Consider the following 15149-nt stretch of genomic DNA (forward strand, 5'->3'; position numbering starts at 1 on the left):
TTGCAATCAGTGTTGTAGTCAAGTCACTAAACCTCGAGTCTTGGGTCCCCAGCGTTCAAGTCCAAGTCATTCAAAAAAAAAAAAAAAAACACGAGTCGAATCCACCACTCTGACTGCACCATTTCACAGTGGTGGTTTCAGCACAATTAACATTAGTTTGTTCCTGAACATGACGCATGAACAGGTGAATGTGCGTTCTCTTTGTCAGGGAGTGTGAAGTATTCTGTCAGAGATGGCTGGGAGATGGATGTAAGTGCAGAAGGTGTGTTTATTAATACAAGTGAAGACAGGTAAACGATCCAGAATGGCAGGCAAAATAATAAAAACAGGCAATAGGTCGAGCGAGGCACAAACAGGCTATCATAGACTCAGCAGGATCAAAGGAGAGAAACAGGAAATCAGGGATCAGCAACCCAGACAAGGAAATAAGGCTCGATAAATGTGTCAGCAATGCAACTCAATACCTTCGCAAAGTAAGTGTTCTCTCTCAGTTTATATATAGGCACACTAATTGCACCTTAATCCTGTGCAGGTGCGAGTTGTTTACAGCGTGCGTGAGACTTCCCGCTTGGTGCGCGCGCTGTCCGGAGCACACCCGAGAGTCTCTCGTATGCACGTGCCAAGGCGCTCAGATATGACACTCTTGCACGAAATTAGTGCAAAAATTAATATAGATATAAATGTCTTATGTCAAATTATTATGGCATGTTACAAAAAAATTTATATATATATATATCAGTCCTCGTCTCCAATTTACGAGTCTGAATGCAGTTAGTGTACGAGTCATCAGTGCTCAAGTCCAAGTCGAGTCACGAGTCCTGGACTCCAGTACTACAAGCCTGTTTGCAATGTATGAAACATTTTAAAAATAAATAAATAAATAAATAAATAAAGACCCCCCCCCCAAAAGTCAAATTTCAGGGTCGGGCATATTTATACAGGGTGGAAACTATTTGTTTTAACAGGCCATAACTACACAAATTACATAAGCAAACTTTTTTTTTTTAATCTGTAAATACACTACTGTTCAAAAGTTTGGGGTCACCCAGACAATTTTGTGTTTTCCATGAAAAGTCACACTTTTATTTACCACCACAAGCTGTAAAACGAATAGAAAATATAGTCAAGACCTTTTTCTGGCCATTTTGAGCATTTAATCGACCCCACAAATGTGATGCTCCAGAAACTCAATCTGCTCAAAGGAAGGTCAGTTTTATAGCTTCTCTAAAGAGCTAAACTGTTTTCAGCTGTGCTAACATGATTGTACAAGGGTTTTCTAATCATCCATTAGCCTTCTGAGGCAATGAGCAAACACATTGCACCATTAGAACACTGGAGTGATAGTTGCTGGAAATGGGCCTCTATACACCTATGGAGATATTGCACCAAAAACCACACATTTGCAGCTAGAATAGTCATTTACCACATTAGCAATGTATAGAGTGGATTTCTGATTAGTTTAAAGTGAGCTTCTTTGAAAAGAACAGTGCTTTTCTTTCAAAAATAAGGACATTTCAGAGTGACCCCAAACTTTTGAACGGTAGTGTACTTTTGAGAACTCTGCTGATTTACCGCCCTCTTCAATGAAATGAGCCATTTTAAAGTGATGATATAAGCCCAGGTAAGTTCATTTCTGCTCCATGTTGTAACTAAATGTGGAAAAAAAGTTCCTCAGGGTGGCAGGGAGATAATTACGAAAATGCACCGTACTGGCTTTAAACTGGATTTATCGTTTAAAACTGACTTTAGTTTGCCATTGTGGTCAATCCAGTTAAAGGCCACGATCAGATCCGATGGGAAAAACCAAGAGAAAAGATTTCACCTTGAAGAAACACTTGAAAACTTACCTCAACTGTGGTGGCTGCTTTCTGAGACTTTTTGCCGATGAGATCCACATGGACGTACTGGGAACGCATGTATTTTTTCGCCACGTCGTAAACCCAAGGAGGGCAAGTGGCAGAAAAGAGCAGTGTCTGAGGGTTGCTGTCATCACCTGAAACGGATCGACGTGAATCATGCGCTATTGGCATAGCTGCATTTATTTCTACGCGTTATAGAAAAACCAATAAAGTTGAACAAGCGTCAGTGTTTTTGGCTTTGAATTTTGCAAAGACGACAAATGATAGGTGGTCAAAACAGAATATTAAACAATTAAGACAATGCCGTGCAAAACCAAATCAAATATCAGTCCCCCCAGATTTTCGCGGGGTTTTCCAAAAAATTGCGATGAAAGTTGCGGTGTTTTTTAGGTTTTTGTTGCGATTACATTGCGAGAGGAAGTGAAAGTTGCGAGAAATTGTTGCGATTTTCTCTTTTTGTGATTAAAATTGAGTGATATGTTAAATATTAAGTTATTACTGAAAAACTATTGATTAAAAAAAAACAGACACTGAGAAATGGCCCTATAAACAACTTTACCAATATAAAAGATTACCAGGACTACAAAAATGCAGAAAAATAGGCTTTACTTATCCAAATGCACCTGTTGGTTCAAAAGTTAAAGTGCATAGAACCTCACAGCACAACATGAAGTTACCTTAAAATATAATATAAATGCCTCAGCTTTCATGTAAGAAAAAAAAAACTATTAATACTAGTACTGTGTGCAGGCAGTCTCTCCTGAAGACTAAATTAAACAATAATTATAAACTAATAAAATAAATAGCTCAGGCTTCATAGAAGAAAAAAAAAAAACAATTTGAACAGAATCTCACAGTCTGATGCTGAAGCTGCCTAAACAATGGAAAATAAAATACCATTTTGGCAAAAATGTTGGCATCCATTAATTTCTTGTATTAAGTAAAAAAAATAAAGTGCACACAGTCCTTCACTGTAAACATAACACACTTTCAGTAACAGAATTTAAGCCTACAGAAACACTGACTCGCACATGCAGTGTTGCCAGATACTGCTGACGTTTTCCAGCCCAAAATATGTTCAAAACCCGCCAAAATGCACTTAAAACCGCCCAATCCGGCAACACTGCACACATGCTGCTTCTCTTGAACGTATACACGGAAGTAAGGCGGAAGGTAGTTTGTCGACGTCACCAACGATTGGTCAAATTTGCGGGAAAGTTGCGGTGATTGGATATACAGTAATTGCAACACCGCCCTGAATTCGCGGGGATTGGTTGAATTTGCGTTGAAGTTGCAAATCGCAACATCGCGAAATCCTGGAGGGTCTGAAATATATACAGTACAAGGCTCTTAAAATTCCTTTGACTTTCAACTGACCAAGTTATTTCAATTCGTCCCTGACATAAGAATTCATGTATTAGTGGTATAAACTCTCATTTATTATCTTTTACCTAAGAGAAGGTGTCTTATGTTTGTGTTTCATGACTTATTTCATTTAAATCTCCTTTTCAATGCTCACCTTTTTTGTAGGAAGCGGAGAGGATCTCCTCCACTTGTTCGGCAAAGCCCATATCAAGCATTTGGTCCACTTCATCCAGCACCACATGTTTCAGCTGGGACAGATCCAGTTTATTGTTCTGAAGGTGGTCTTTTATTCGGCCTGGGGTGCCAACAAGTACGTCGATGCCGCTACGAATGGCATCCACTATAGCAGAAACGTCAAACGGATCAGCAAATAGAAGAACGAGCAGGTAGGAGAACAATTTTCAAAGCATTTTTTTATGTAAACTTGACAACATGGTTTGAGGCAAGTAATCACAGTAAGTTACGTATTTTAAAAGGGATGAGTAAAACCGATTAAATTCTGCTGTCTAACAGGTTTGAGAAATCCATTCCATTTTAATGCGATCATAAGCTTTCTCAAATCACAACCAGTAACAGATCTGCCAGATTATCTTAACCAACTATAATCTTGCTTTATTTTCACCCAATGGAAGGAAAAAAAACCTCTGGCAGATACACATTACCTTGGAGGCTGGGCTGGGTGACAAAGCTTTGTTTTTTGATCTAAAAGGCAAGGTGTGGCTACTGACGTTATTAAACGCTGCTCTCAAAGCTCAAAATTGGGTATATTTTTGGGACATAGAAGCAAAAAGTGTTCAGAAAACATGGTTTCTACTTTTTAAAATGGTCTTTCAAAGTGACTTTTTTTTTTTTTTTTAGCCCGTCTGAAATCCAATCCCGTAATAAACCAGCCTTTCAGGCTAGTATTCAAGACTACCTTGAGGGTTGTAGGAACTTCCTCCATAGAAGCAGTGAACAGAGAGCTTCTTGGTGATATCCTTGAAGTCTTTAGTCACCTGAATTGCTAGCTCTCGAGTAGGAGCGAGAACCAGCACCTATGTTTTGAACACAAATAATCAATGTTAACTCACAAGAAAACTAATTTCACTGAAGGGATTCCCCAGTCGATAAAGGCACTCCGCTGCAGGAAATAAGCCTGAGGTCAATCATTAGATGACTCAGTTCTCAGCAAGTTATTTTTCCAACACGGTGCAACATATTACTTGTATGATTAATCAACCTGAAATAGCTATATCATCATTATGTAAGTAGAGATGAAAGTGGAACAAAGAAAAAAAAAATCCTGAACTTTTGAAAGTCAAACTAAGATGGGGGGCAATTATGGAATCAATTTTGTGCCAAAATGTTCATACAATACTTTTGAAATATCAAACAAAAACGACAAATCAAAATACAAAAAAAAAAAAGTCGATTTTTTTTTTTTAGACTGGCAAACAAATTATTCGTGTAATCGTGCAAAATATCAGTCTATTACTCTTCAGAAACCTTTTATTTTTGTTCCGCGTCTTTCTCAGTTTTGTTTGCCGTAATTTATTTTGGTTGCGATTCCAGCTTTCTCGTTTGCGTTCCCTGACTTTTTGCTTGCAGTTTTGGTACAAACTTCACGTGTGGGTGGGCTGTCCAGGAATGCATTCCCATTGGCTAACTTGTGTTTGACTGACAGCTACGCTCAGCCATTCCCTACTCGGATTCTGGCGGACTGTTTGACGAGTGACGGATCCATTGACGGTAAATAAGGATCGAGTGGACTTCAGTGGCGACTATGATATTGAATTAATTCAACAAACTGTAAGTGCGGGACAAATGTGTTGAATGTGTTGCAGTAGTGCACATTATGCAGGCGTGTTTAATGTTAGCAAGACAGCTATTATATTGGGTAGTGGAGCCAAGGCTAACATTGGACTTGCCACAAAACACCTGCATAATGTGCACTACTGCAACACATACAACACATTTGTCCCGCACTTACACTTTGTTGAATTAATTCAATATCATAGTCGCCACTGAAGTCCACTCGATCCTTGTTTACCGTCAATGGATCGGTCACTCGTCAAACAGTCCGCCAGAATCCGAGTAGGGAATGGCTGAGCGTAGCTGTCAGTCAAACACAAGTTAGCCAATGGGAATGCATTCCTGGACAGCCCACCCACACGTCAAGTTTGTGCCAAAACTGCAAGCAAAAAGTCAGGGAGCGCAAACGAGAAAGCTGGAATCGCAACCAAAATAAATTACGTCAAACACAACTGAGAAAGACGCGGAACAAAATAAAAGGTTTCTGAAGAGTAATAGACTGATATTTTGTACGATTACACGAATAATTTGTTTGCCAGTCTAAAAAAATTGACTTTTTTTTGTATTTTGATTTGTCGTTTTTGTTTGATATTTCAAAAGTATTGCATGAACATTTTGGCACAAAATTGATTCTATAGACAATGTCCCCTGAAAAAATTTTAATAACAACACACAAAACCCTGTATTCTAGTGCATTTTAGTACTTATTTTCACTAAAACAAGTTATAATTTTTAAGCCTTTTTCTTTCATGTACATTAATGATTAACATGTCAAAAATATCAAATTTAATTCCCCGAGTTAATGAGTAATTTTCAGGAGTGCATTTAGAAAACGCGGTGATTTTCCTGCTACACAGTTCATTACTTTGGAGGGAAAAAAATATATATATCAGACAGTTGAAGGTAAACTCAGCAAAATCCCAAAACAGTGCTGTTAAAAAGTAAAGGTCTGTTAGAGTTTCTAAAGCTTTCAGGTTTCAATGTTGGGGACATCGAGCCTTGTTTATCAATCTTTTAGTAGAGTTGTGCGTTTGCAGAAGCTAAAGTGAACTAAACATTTCCAATTCATATTTATGCGAGTTGAAGCCAATTGTTTACATTAGTTCGTATTGTCTGTAAATTTAAACACACCAACGAGCTCCGGCACGCGCGCCGTTAACAAAGAACACCCGTCTTTAATCAGTGAACTATGTTTGGGCTATTTAAGGACCACGCCCATGCAAGGACGATGCGAAGTATTACGCCGTGTCTAGGAACACGAAAAATCCAAAAAATAAAATTTCTCCATTCGGAAAACCAGAGATTTTCAAGAGTTTTGTCAAATATCCGGATTTCCGGGTAAATCAGGAAGACTTTCATCTGTACGTAAGTAATTATTCCCAAGTGATAATTATTAAAAGGTGATCACTATAATCATATTAAAGCAGGGCTCGAAATTCGCGGTGGTCCGGTCACCCGAGGCGACTTAATTTGTCATTTGGCGGGTAATTCCTGTCACTAGGCAGCCCGGCTGGCTGGTTGAAAATAAAAAATGAAGCGAAGATTCAGACTAGGGCTGTGCGATGAATCGAATATACTCGATATATCTCCAAAAATTCTGTGTGAGATACATAAAATTATTATATCCTAACTATCGAGTATTTTATGGTCATCTGCCGACTTGCGTTTGTTTCGTGTTTGTTGCGTTTGTTTAAAACCTTTTGCGGTGGTTTTCTCCCTGTCCCTCAGGCAGTAACGTGAGAGGCTGCCTCAGAGTAAAAAAAACAACGTCAGGCACTCTCTAACCAATCTCGGGCGACATCTAGGTGCTGAAAGGAACTTGCGCAGTGTTGCCAGATTGGGCGTTTTTTTTTTTTTAGATATTTTTTGGGCTTTTTCACCTTTATTGGATAGGACAGTGTAGAGACAGGACAGGAAATGAGTGGGAGAGAGAGACGGGGAGGGATCGGGAAGTGACCTCGGGTCGGAATCGAACTCGGGTCCCCGGATTTATGGTATGGCGCCTTAGCCACCTGAGCCACGACGCCCCCAGATTGGGCGGTTTTAAGTGCGTTTTGGCGGGTTTTGAACATATTCTGCTTTGAAAAACATCAGCAGTATCTGGCAACACTGCTTGCGGGAAGATCTTCTAGTTCCGGTTTCCAGCGCTGACTCAGTTCGTGCAATCGCTGGTGCTGCATAGGCTACCGTGTAAGCTCTGTCAATTTCAGCGACAAATTAAAAATGGAAGCGGACGAATTGGTTCCTAAAAGAACTAGTAAGGGGTCAGTCATCTGGCATTTTTTTGGTCATCGCGAGGAGGACGTAGAGCAGCAAATGCCAGTTTGTAAAGTGTCCAAAAAAAACAAAAAACAAAAAACAAACAAACAAAAAAAAAGAGAGTATCAAAATACTCGGGTCTTGAAATAAATGCACATTAGTCATGAACAATGGTAACTCCTCTCTTTTGTGTTATTTTTGACAGAAATAAAATTCATACATGAACAAATTTTGGCGAGTTGATTTTCTGTTTGGCGAGTTACTTTGGAAGGTAACTAGTCCGGCTGGCTGGTGGAAAAATATATATGAATTTCGAGCCCTGTATTAAAGTCTGCCTGATCATTTCACTTTAAATCTTTTAAAAACAAATACACGGATTATTGGAAGACGCAATACTAAAATGCCCACGTGTCCTCCTGCCATCCAAAAACGCTTGCCAGGTAGTTAAATGTGGAACTCAGTGGAATTTCAGGATATTAAGAGTTCTTGATGAACATAGTCATAGTCTCAGCAGTTTATACCCTCAGAGCTTATGCTCACAGGACACACAGCATCTGAGACCTACTGTACACTTAGCTGGTCACAGCAATCTGATCATTTTATCCATAAAATACAGACTGATACAGGTTATCATAATGCTCACCTTTGGTGCTCTGCCTCTTCTCTTCTCCTCAGCTCCTGACTGTAGTTTCTCCACTAGCGGGAGAGCGAAAGAGAAGGTCTTTCCTGTGCCGGTTCGGGCTTGGCCGATCACGTCCTTCCCGTCGTACACCGAGTTGAAGGTCTTCACTTGAATGTCAAACAGATACGTCACACCCCGCGCTGCAAAATATATGGATTACTAATTAGTACAAGATCCCAATATACAAGCATCATGCATGGAAAAAAAGTAAACCAATGAATGGTCAAACCTTGGAGTAGCTTGATGGTGTCTTGTGAGATTCTGAAATTCGAGAAGGCGCCCTCTTTTTGCTCTGGCGTCTCCTGTAGAAGACAAAAAAATATATTATATACTAAATATAAAAGTATATACTAAATATACTCACAGTCAATAAACTACACGGTTTTGAATGGTGATGTCGGTTTGAATTTGAAATAAAATGATGAAAGAAAGAATACAGATAAAACTAAATCTTTAATATGAATACTCAGAATTTGGCAAAAATTCAGCAAATTTGTGGAAAAATGGCAGCTTGATCTGGGACATAATAAACGGTTGACTACGTCGCATTCCCTGAAAAAGGTTGTAGTCCACTGAAAAGTCTACAGTTATCATTAATTGTATTTTAAGTTGTAACTTTATCCACCTAAGGATTGGTGCGCTCACAAAATAATCATAACCGTAATAAAACATCATGCAAAATATTTGATCACTGTTGTAACTCCATTTTCCGCAAACCCAAAACCAATAAGATCGTGTCTTTTGATCTAAACGGAAAGCCTCAGGGTCAAGGTCACAACCTCACCAACAGTAGTAACTTAAAATCACTACGCCATATAAAAATTTAGTTATAAATCTGCGATTTTGTTTTTTTTTAAATGAAAGCTGAAAGTTGGGTAGAATATGTTTCTTACAGAATATGTTACGATGGTAGCTGGTCTTGTATGAATTTCTGAGCTATAAAATGAGTCGTGGTCCATTTTTTACCGTAGCGTGTTATTTGTGTGCGGGGAAGGACACACATTAACAATTTGCATGTGTAGAATGGAATTTTCCACTCCAACAGTTAGAAGTTGATCATGCTTCCATTTGCGGTCTTTCTGTTACGCGAGTGATCTGTTGGGACGTTATCACTGAAATGTCAGATAGTTTTATTTTGTTTTAGTCTTGCAGTATAAGGCAATAGAATGTTTCTTTTTCATCTTACTTTCATATTTCGTAGCGTTTGTGTATTTTTGGCCAATATTTTGCAACCATGGTCAATTTAGATCGAACTTTTGATAGAATCTACGGCCAGTCGTTTTGCCCCGCCCCGTCCGGTGCGGTAGTGATGTCCCATTGCTCGCGCGCCGCAGCAGAGACCCGCGTGACCTTCAGCCGGTACAGTCGCTGTTCTTTTACCAGCGCCGTTATTCTCATCTTTCCGGTGTGTTCTTGATTTTTCCATTGTGTCCCATTTCGCCATCTCATCTCATTATCTCTCGCCGCTTTATCCTGTTCTACAGGGTCACAGGCAAGCTGGAGCCTATCCCAGCTGACTACGGGCGAAAGGCGGGGTACACCCTGGACAAGTCGCCAGGTCATCACAGGGCTGACACATAGACACAGACAACCATTCACATTCACACCTACGGTCAATTTAGAGTCACCAGTTAACCTAACCTGCATGTCTTTGGACTGTGGGGGAAACCGGAGCACCCGGAGGAAACCCACGCGGACACGGGGAGAACATGCAAACTCCGCACAGAAAGGCCCTCGCCGGCCACGGGGCTCGAACCCGGACCTTCTTGCTGTGAGGCGACAGCGCTAACCACTACACCACCGTGCCGCCCCCATTTCGCCATATCAAATACCCAAAATGCATCATATTATTCATATTTAAGTGAATAATTAATTCAGTCATCATAACTTGGCATTTTTAACCCAAGCAATCAAAAAGAGGAAATTTATTCAATATTTTCACTCATCTGTGAAGGAGGGGCTTTAATTCATGTATTTTATATGGAAATCAATTTTGCAAAAGCATTTGAATTGTAATCAAAAAAATTTTCCACAGTAGAGGCCAGATAAAGCAAGATACTATCTTTATTCTTATTAAACATGACAAAGGAAACATTGAGTGTTCGGTAAATGCAAAAAAAAAAGTAAAATTAGAAAATGTATTTCTTGACCATAATGTCCCAAATGAGAGACCAGTTTCTGAGACGGACCCATACTTTTATTTTATGGGATGAGCTTTTAGTTCTTGCTACAAAGTAGGTACATTTCTGCAGACCAGGAACTAGGTGGCGCTTACTGTACTAAACATTATGCATAAACATCAATCAACAGCTTTGAAATCTAAATTTAGCTTACAAATAATTACTGAAGTATGGTAAATCCAGCTTTCCTGAAATGCAGCACAACCCAAGAACAGGTTTTTTCAGTGCGTTATTGAACTGCATTTTAGTGATACGCTAAAGTGAAGCAAAAACTTGTGCGGAACTATGCTTTATAAGTGCACAGCTGGTTTGAATATCTACAAAAAGTTTGTTAAAGACAAAAAGAACTGCACAAATTAACACATCTTAAACTCCTCTGTGTGTCTGATACAGAGTGTGACATCATAATCGTGGCACATGACCATTTCCACCGCATTGCAAGTAAATCAATTCGAGCGCGCACACCTTTTCCATGAAGGCAGTTCACGGGCCGGTTTGGAGGCGGTGCCTCGTCCTGAACCAGTTCTTCAGGTTTCACCAGGCAAAAAAAAACACCAAAACCACGCTCTCAGCCAGGAAAACTGGTTGACAGTGGCACCAAAATTTTCTTGGCCTAGAACCAAGAACCAGATGCTTACATCAGGTGTGTGGGAAACACTGTTTGTGCTTGGCGCTAGCATTGCTAGGAAAGTGGCGATGTGTACAGATGTACGCAGTAACGTAAGGACATGGCTCTGGAGCCTGTGGAAAAGCAAACCGGTTCTTAGAAGGTTTGCAACTCCGAACCGGCACTAGCAGCAGCCCAGAACTAGCCTAGTTTGCGTTGTGGAAAGGGGGGGCAATGATAACCTACCGCATCCTTTTCACTCTCACTGTTGGAGTCTTCACTGGTCTGTGATGAGGTGGAGTCTGTGAAATGCCCGCTGACTTTGGCTTGTGTCTTCAGGGATTTGGTACTAATGCCATTGACGGATGGTACTACTTGGTCGACTGTTGTGTCATCTGGTGTCGCTGCCTTCTTTTTCTTTTTCTTCTTCTGTTAGGATGAACAAAGAAACGGGTATCAAAGTTCTTCAAGAAAGACAAGTGAAAGTGTAATCAATAGCATACAACACTAAACCACTTCCTCATTATTTACCTTCTTGTGGTTGCAAGCTGTTTGCACACATCAAGCAAACATCAATCTGTTTTGATCAAACAGGCAAACCATTCTCAAACAGGCAAACCATTAAATGATGTTTCATAGGCTATACAAAACAATACTGCTTTGTTGTCTGATTTGGCAGACTATTTTTTTGCTGCAGTTTTGTGCATCGTATGCGATTTCTTCTCATACAATACAGGCTTTCGTCTAAACGGGGGAACAGGGGTGCTGCGCCCTCTTACTCTCGGCGTGCGCCCCCTTACCGACTCCGTGAAAACATCCCAGCAACACCACGTGACAATGTGTCTGATCATCAAATACGTTATAATTGCTCCAAAAATATTCCAATCATAGTAGATACACCGCCAGACGGTGCAAAAACAATCCGAATTGGCGTTTTCCAGACTGAGGCGCCATGTTGTTTAGTTGTTTACTTGTCGCGGCTGCTCTCGCGAGATTTGACATGGGTTACATACAAGATCAGCTGACTTGTAGAGCGAGATTTCTCGAGACTGAATGACCTTTCACCCACCGGCGCGGGAGCTTTTGACAGAAGTAGTTCGCGAGTTGTTTTTGTTGACACTTGGGCATTTAAAGATGTCATCCCGCGGCACGAAGTGGAAGAAAGCCAAAGACTGTCCGGGGCAGAAGAAGATTACTTCTTTCTTTTTCAATGTTGACAGACAATTTGTTCCAATTTCCCTCTCAGATACTCAGAATGTCCCATTGGAGCATTTTTCAAAGGCTTTGCACGGCGGGGGGGGGGACAACCAGCACCATCGCTCCCTCGCCATGGTGAGCGCCCTCATACTAAATTTTTCTAGAAAAAACCCTGCAATAGCTCCTGTGTGACAAACCCATGAGACCAGTGAAAAGTACGCAGTATTTAATTTGTTTAAACAATCAATCACAAGCTGACGCACGATTTCGAGGCCTGCCAATCATCAAGCCACTGGGGTTTTTGCCCATTCCTCAAAGCAAAACTGCTCCAACTCCTTCACGTTAGATGGGTTGCATTGGTGTACAGCAATCTTAAAGTTATGCCACAGATTCTCAATAGCCCACAAGCACAACTACGTCATCACTTGTTTACCGCAATGTATTGTAGAGGATAGCTGGGGTCGGTAGTTGACGGATATGACGGATGTCAGATTAATTTTACCTGAGAGCGATGTGAGAGGAGCAATTTTTGCCGTGATCTATCTTAGAAGACAATGAAACTGGTGATTTAAAGAGGTGGATAACATATCGAGGGTTTAGAGCAGGAAAATTGGAATCCAAATCAAGCTTGGTGAGAAGGTAAGAGTCTAGACTGAGTCTACCACACTGAACAACAACATCAAATCTCAGAACGTCTTATTTCCGAGGACACACACAGACATGTATATTGCACCAACTAAAATTTATCATCAGGAATTTATCAGGAACTTGCGTGGAGCAGTGCTCTCGCAGGGGTTCGTAGGTGAATAACGGTCCGAGCGATGAGTGATTAGTTAAGAAAAACTTATTTAAAAAACAAACAAAAAAAAACCCTTTGGAAACCGGCTGATCTGCCGTGTCGTGTTCAGTATAAATGCGTTTTCTTCAATAAATGGCGCTAGTGAGGTACACTGAACATTATACATACCTCAAAGAGAACCCTTCGTGGTTTGGGAGGTTTATCGGTCCGACGGGCTCGTTCAGCTGCAGAGCGCTGCGGCACGGTGAGAGGCAAAAGCCGAAGAATGCTTCTTTGTTTTACAGGCTTTTGAATATCGCTAGTTTCAGACGATGAACAGTGTCGATTGTTATAATCTTCTATAACCAAAGGCTGTGGAAATGTTGCTGGGTCACAGTTTACGTACGTCTCTTTCCCACCAGAGGAATGTAAGCTACAAACACTTGTCCATTTCAATTCAGTTCAAAGGTTTTCATTGCTGATTGAACTTATCCATTTCTTTCTTCTCGACCTGCAGCTGATAGAAGCCCAAATTATGAGTAGGTGTTCTCTTTGTTGTGGAGGCACACAGCAATTCACTTTAGGCATGGTTAAAACTGGTTAGAACAATGCAGTGTTTATCAAGGGCGAAAGTAAACAATACAGAGGAGCTGACCCTGGGTATCGCCCATAATGCATTGCGGTAAACAAGTGATAACGTAGTTACGGATTAGTTACAGAACGTGAACCTTCATCCCAGTCTCAAACCTCTGGCTGACTCAAACAGGTTTTCCTCCAGAATTGCCCTGTATTTAGTGCCATCCATCTTTCCTTCAGTCCTGACCAGCTTTCCTGTCCCTGCAGATGAAAAATATCCCCGCAGCATGATGCTGCCGCCACCATGCCTCACTGTAGGAATGGTGTTCTCAGGGTGTTGGGTTTACGCCACACATGGCATTTCCCATGATGGCTAAAAATATCAATTTTTGTCTCATTCGACCAGAGATGGTAATGGCATGATAATCACTTTCACTCTTTCGGTTTCGATTAGTTTCTCTTTCACCAAGATTTACATTATCTTACATCGTACTTTCATAAACTACCGTTATTATTGAATTTTTTTGTATTGTTTACAGTATTTACATTTCAAGTAACTACAGGAACATTTCCTTTCATTTGTAACTTAATTTCACTTATTAACTCCTGCTTATTGCATTTTTAACAATCAAAAGGATTCCTAACATTTTGTGATGCAACATTTGCATTAGGCCAAAAAAAAAAAAAGTGTGTGTGTTTCCGGTTACGTAGATTTCAAAACTAGGGTCGGTAGGCAGGCTTTTTTTTTTTGAATTTTTTTTTTCAAGATGGCTGCCATAACCTATATTTAGACAGGAATAATTTCACAAAATATAATGAATTTCTTATTTCTTTGCAGGTCACCCGAGTTACCACCTTCTGATGAATCTGATGCAGCATGAGACACCTTTTAACATGAATTTTTCTGTAAATATAACAGCTCAATACACCATGAGAGAGAGAGAGAGCAGCCCCGCCCCTCTCTGCTCCTTGAGTGCAGCTCGTCGCCTTGGTAACGGTGCAGGGAAAAGACACGATATAACAAGCAAAGAGCGCTTTTTCTCAGAGTTCCCTCTCCTCGAACAACGCTGATTTACACGCAAACGAAAGGAGCTATTCACAAAATTCTCACATTGAGTGCTACAAGGCTCCCATGAACACATTAATGTAATTTTTTTTTGTCCCTAGTGTAAAAAAATGTGGCCACTAGAGCGAGTTAAAAACAAGTGACTTTTCTGATTTTGCAGTAAAAGAGCTGCCACGTTTATAATGTGAGTCTATGGGAGAGCACGGCTGTCCTCTCCTCACTTTCAGGCTTCTCATTCAAAAACTGTAAATCCTATCGCTCAGGGAGACACTTGTCTTGATTCACACAATGTGTAACTACAACTTTTGAGAAAGTTGTGTGTGTAGAGTGAAAATTGTGGCTGAGAAAACAGTTTAAATGAGAAAGTTAGAACTTTTTTTTTTTCAAGCTGTCTACACTCTAAATTCCTGAGCGCCGCTGGTGTGTAACGCAATAGACACCCATTATAAAGCCGGAATTTCTCCAGATTTGCTCATGGTGTTTGATCTGTGACTGATCAAAAAGTATAGAACCTAGCAAAAAAGTTGAATGCCAGATCCACACAGGAGAATTTTGTCTCCGTTTTAAAGTTTGAATCATGTCTCTAGGTGAAAGACAAAATAAGCGTCATCTCTGCTTCTGTTCCCTCCGACGGCCCCGACACACTACTGCCTCCGCCGAGTGCGCACGCACACACCGCATGTCGGGGCCGCGGATGAGTTACTCTCACTTGATCAACGAAGTCGGCGGGGAATTTGTGGTTATTATCGGTACAAACAGCGCGAATCACAACTTAAATGAGTGCGGTTC

At 40.5% G+C, this 15149-nt stretch overlaps 1 protein-coding gene across 1 annotated transcript in view; it reads right to left on the reverse strand.

Moving 5' to 3' along the window:
• ddx21 (DEAD (Asp-Glu-Ala-Asp) box helicase 21) overlaps positions 1 to 15149 on the reverse strand; it is an 81449-nt gene that overhangs the window by 34632 nt on the left and 31668 nt on the right. Inside the window, exons 3-8 of the mRNA XM_060916877.1 lie at positions 10990 to 11172; positions 8186 to 8258; positions 7918 to 8096; positions 4141 to 4258; positions 3379 to 3564; positions 1848 to 1993 (exon numbers count right to left, since the gene is read on the reverse strand). Coding sequence (XP_060772860.1) covers positions 1848 to 1993; positions 3379 to 3564; positions 4141 to 4258; positions 7918 to 8096; positions 8186 to 8258; positions 10990 to 11172 — 885 coding nt within the window. The remainder of the gene's footprint in view (positions 1 to 1847; positions 1994 to 3378; positions 3565 to 4140; positions 4259 to 7917; positions 8097 to 8185; positions 8259 to 10989; positions 11173 to 15149) is intronic.

The sequence above is a fragment of the Neoarius graeffei genome, chromosome 3, assembly GCF_027579695.1.
Source record: "Neoarius graeffei isolate fNeoGra1 chromosome 3, fNeoGra1.pri, whole genome shotgun sequence".
In the NCBI taxonomy this organism is placed as follows: Eukaryota; Metazoa; Chordata; class Actinopteri; order Siluriformes; family Ariidae; genus Neoarius; species Neoarius graeffei.